This window comes from Propithecus coquereli, unplaced genomic scaffold, assembly GCF_000956105.1.
Source record: "Propithecus coquereli isolate 6110/MARCELLA unplaced genomic scaffold, Pcoq_1.0 Scaffold278, whole genome shotgun sequence".
Taxonomy (NCBI): domain Eukaryota; kingdom Metazoa; phylum Chordata; class Mammalia; order Primates; family Indriidae; genus Propithecus; species Propithecus coquereli.
Window position 1 is genome coordinate 1917627 of NW_012148374.1, and position 492 is coordinate 1918118.

At 38.6% G+C, this 492-nt stretch overlaps 1 protein-coding gene across 1 annotated transcript in view; it reads left to right on the forward strand.

The window, feature by feature from the left end:
* The window catches only part of LOC105813272 (MAM domain-containing glycosylphosphatidylinositol anchor protein 2), a gene marked incomplete at its 3' end in the record, with an annotated part of 268929 nt that overhangs the window by 145067 nt on the left and 123370 nt on the right, over positions 1–492 (forward strand). The window contains exon 5 of the mRNA XM_012647919.1: positions 67–360. Within this exon, the coding sequence (XP_012503373.1) occupies positions 67–360 (294 nt within the window). The remainder of the gene's footprint in view (positions 1–66; positions 361–492) is intronic.

The window sequence follows — 492 nt, forward strand, 5'->3', positions numbered from 1 at the left end:
TCTGTGTCTGAATATGTTTTACCAGTTTATACTAACCTAGAAAAATTTTCTTTTTCCCATTTCAAGTTCCACCCAATCTGACTGTTCCACAGGAAAAATCACCTTTGGTCACCAGAGAAGGAGACACAATAGAACTGCAGTGTCAAGTAACTGGAAAACCTAAACCGATCATCCTTTGGTCTAGAGCAGATAAAGAAGTTGCAATGCCTGATGGATCAATGCAAATGGAGAGTTATGATGGAACACTAAGGATTGTGAACGTATCTAGGGAAATGTCAGGAATGTACAGATGTCAGACCAGCCAGTACAATGGATTTAACGTGAAACCAAGGGAAGCCTTGGTGCAGCTCATCGTTCAATGTAAGTAAATTTCCTTTCTATATGTTTCAATCTGGGGACAAGGGAAGGAATGATACTGTTATTCTACTAGTAAAATGAGGTGATTGGAATTGGCTTAGGATGAAATATTTCTGTGTCATTACTGCTCAATTT